The 3014-nt window shown below is 39.2% G+C and overlaps 1 protein-coding gene across 1 annotated transcript in view; it reads right to left on the bottom strand.

Annotated features, from left to right (window-relative positions):
- Positions 1–3014, bottom strand: part of LOC103599788 (contactin-associated protein-like 5) — a gene marked incomplete at both ends in the record, with an annotated part of 172716 nt that overhangs the window by 120133 nt on the left and 49569 nt on the right. The window contains one exon of the mRNA XM_008583960.1: positions 2923–3013. Within this exon, the coding sequence (XP_008582182.1) occupies positions 2923–3013 (91 nt within the window). The remainder of the gene's footprint in view (positions 1–2922; position 3014) is intronic.

Below are 3014 nucleotides of genomic sequence, written 5' to 3'. Positions count from 1 at the left end.
ACAGGAATCGCCTCCTGTTTTAGATCTGGAATGTCAGAAACATCTGAACTAGTCTCAAATAAGTCGTTGACTCTCTGGATTCCCTGATCCATTAAAAAAATGTGTTGCTCTGTTCTGTTTTACACGACATACCATGTGTCAAGGGTTGCCCTGCTGGCTCTCAAAAATTATTAGGACTACTGTTATTTTTTTTGTTGTTCCTGTGGAATTTTCATCTCTTATAAAGCCAATGTAATCTCAAGTACTATGGACACAAGTTTCCTCAGTAATGTCAGGGAGACAAAAATTGGTTTTGTTTGATTCTTTTTTTTTGCCTGCCCCACCCCGCCCCTTCCCCTGCCGCCTTGCCCTAAGTTACTAAAATGCCAGAAAACACAAAACCTTGATCCATTTCAAAGGAAAATTAAGGAAGTTCAAATTTTCCAAAATGCAAGAAATTCTCCTTGGGTAGAGAATTATACAAGCATTTTCTGAGACTAGCTTCAGGAGTTTGAGCTGCATGTTTTTAAAACTTCCTTTTACTTGAGAGACAGGTTTGAAATAACTGATGATTTTTTTCTCTTTTCTGTAGCTGGGTAACATGGCAGCTTTTACCAGCCTCTTTCTAGGTCATAAATGCTTTTTAATGGGCTGACATGTGGTTAATAATACAGGCAGCACCTGGATTCTTTAGAGCAAAATGCCATCAGGGCTTATCCTATATTAAAACTGCATTTTTGACCTGAGGCTTACAAGTCTATGTACTCAAACATCTCACCGATTAGAGAGACACAACCCAGTGCCAGGTCACATTTCTCTTCTTCAAATAGGGAGGGTTGAAGTTTAACATTTATAACTCTGAACATGAAAAATAAAATAATTCTAAGTGATTAACACACCACCATTACTGGAAATCTAATAATTGTATAAAAAATCCTCTGACTGCACAAATTCACTCAACTTTTTTGACTCTATGGAATGAGATCCCTTCTAGCTATAGGTCTTGAATCAGTTTAGTAAAAAAGGAAATTTGTTAAATAGATTCCTAACACCCTGCCACGTATTTGAGATATGCTATCTTACTTAATCGCCATTATGGTATTGTGAAGTAAAAACTTTTTTTCACTTTCTGTGACAGGCAACCTCGAAGATGGTCCCCGATGATGATCCGTGTCTCCTAATAAGTATGCCCTTTGGTAATGCCCCTTACTTGAGCACGGTCTCACTTTTAATACACAAAGTATTGCAGAAGTGATGAGATGCTGCTTCTGATATTAAGTTGTAAAAAGATTGTGGCTTCTGTGTTGGGGGCTCTTTCTCACTCTCTTCTGGCACAGGCCTGTGAGGATGAGCTTGGAAGAGGATTTTCCGAGGCCTGCCAACAACCACGTGAGTTAGCTTGGGAGCAGATCTTCCCACATTGTGATGACTACAATCCCATCAACAACTTGACTGCAGCCTCATGAGAGACCCTGAGCCAGAATCACCCAGCCAAGTTGACGCTGGATTCCTGACTCATGGAAACTGAGACATAATACATAGTGTTTCCAACCACCAAATGTGTAATTTGTTACACTGCTATAGATAACTAATATGCTCCAGTTTAAGTTAAGAAGTTTATCCAAGGCCACAGAATAGGAAGGAAAAGAGTTACTTTCAAACATGCCTGTGTGACTTCCAGACCCAGGCCATTCTGCGATTTTCAGTGGTTCAACCGACTGTTTTGTTCACTTATTGGATTTGAGGTTCTCCCACAGTCTGATCAGATCTTGACTAGTAAGTCCTATTCTTCACTATTTAACTCATTTTTTTCTAATCTATTTAGAGAACAAAACTCAAGTCCAGTGGAGAAAAAAGACATTTAAATTAAATAAAAATGTATTGTAGTGTAACCCAGGATGGATGTTGGCCCAGCGTGTACATCAGAGGGGGATTTGATTCAGACTGTTCATTTAGGGAGATTTCTCCCAGGATTTGTTGACCTATCAGCATTTATCAGCCCCTAGCCCAATGCCTGGCATGTGGTCTAACCTCAAGGAATACTGGTGAACTAAGTAAACACGCTGCTGATTGAAGGACAGGAGACATGAGTAAGACAACAGATGGAGAAGGAAGCAGAAGCTTCTACTATTCCACATTGAAGAAACAGTAGCTGGAAGAGCCAGAGTACTGAAAAACATGACTTGTTCATAGAACTGTTCCATATTGCTATCCATGAAAATCTATACTACACTGCAGTAAAAGTTAGTGCTTCCCAGACTTCCGCCATTTGAGGATCATTTTAAAAAGTTTTGCCGTACCAGGTGCCATAGGTACTAGTATTTGCTTAATATCTGAAAATTTTTAAAAAATGATTTTTAAAACTCATTAACTTCTACTTGAAATAGAATTTGGGGGCTGTAAACATTACCATGATAATGTGGTTTAAGAGAAAAATAGAGACAAGAGAGTCTGAGAAATTCAGGATGAAATTCAAGCTCCATCACTTAGTAACATGTGATTTTTGCAAGTTATTTCTATGACTCTTCATTTCCTCATTTATATTGTAGAAAATAATACCTGTCTTGGGTGAGCATGATGAAGACTTCATATAACATATGCTGTGTCTGTCAAGGACCTAGAAGAGTGTTCTACAAATGTTCTATAATATTCTGTTAAACTCTCCTATAGAGGCATTCTTATTCACACTTCTCTGACGAGACTTTTGAGGGACAAGAAAATTAAGGAACTTGCTAATGTGTACATAGCTTATCCTGAATTCACTGTTTTTCTTTTTCCTAATAAGAAAAATAAATGCTGCCTTTTCAGACTTGGAGTACATTTTTGAATTCTGGGCTACCCCACATCCCTGGGCGTTGTATTCTGTATGCCCTGGTCAGAACCTCAACTTTTGTTGACTTGACTGAACAAGAGATGGACCTAGAGGACATCAGCAGATGGTACCTGTGAGGATTTCAGCGACGCGTTCTGTCATTTTCTGAATCATGAGTCTCAGGATTCCGCCCTCCAGGCTCAGCAGCAGGGTCCCCGAGCCC

Source organism: Galeopterus variegatus, unplaced genomic scaffold, assembly GCF_000696425.1.
Source record: "Galeopterus variegatus unplaced genomic scaffold, G_variegatus-3.0.2 Scaffold3104, whole genome shotgun sequence".
Lineage (NCBI taxonomy): Eukaryota > Metazoa > Chordata > Mammalia > Dermoptera > Cynocephalidae > Galeopterus > Galeopterus variegatus.
The sequence above is the reverse complement of the archived record's forward strand: the minus strand, read 5'-3'. Positions and strand labels throughout refer to the sequence as shown.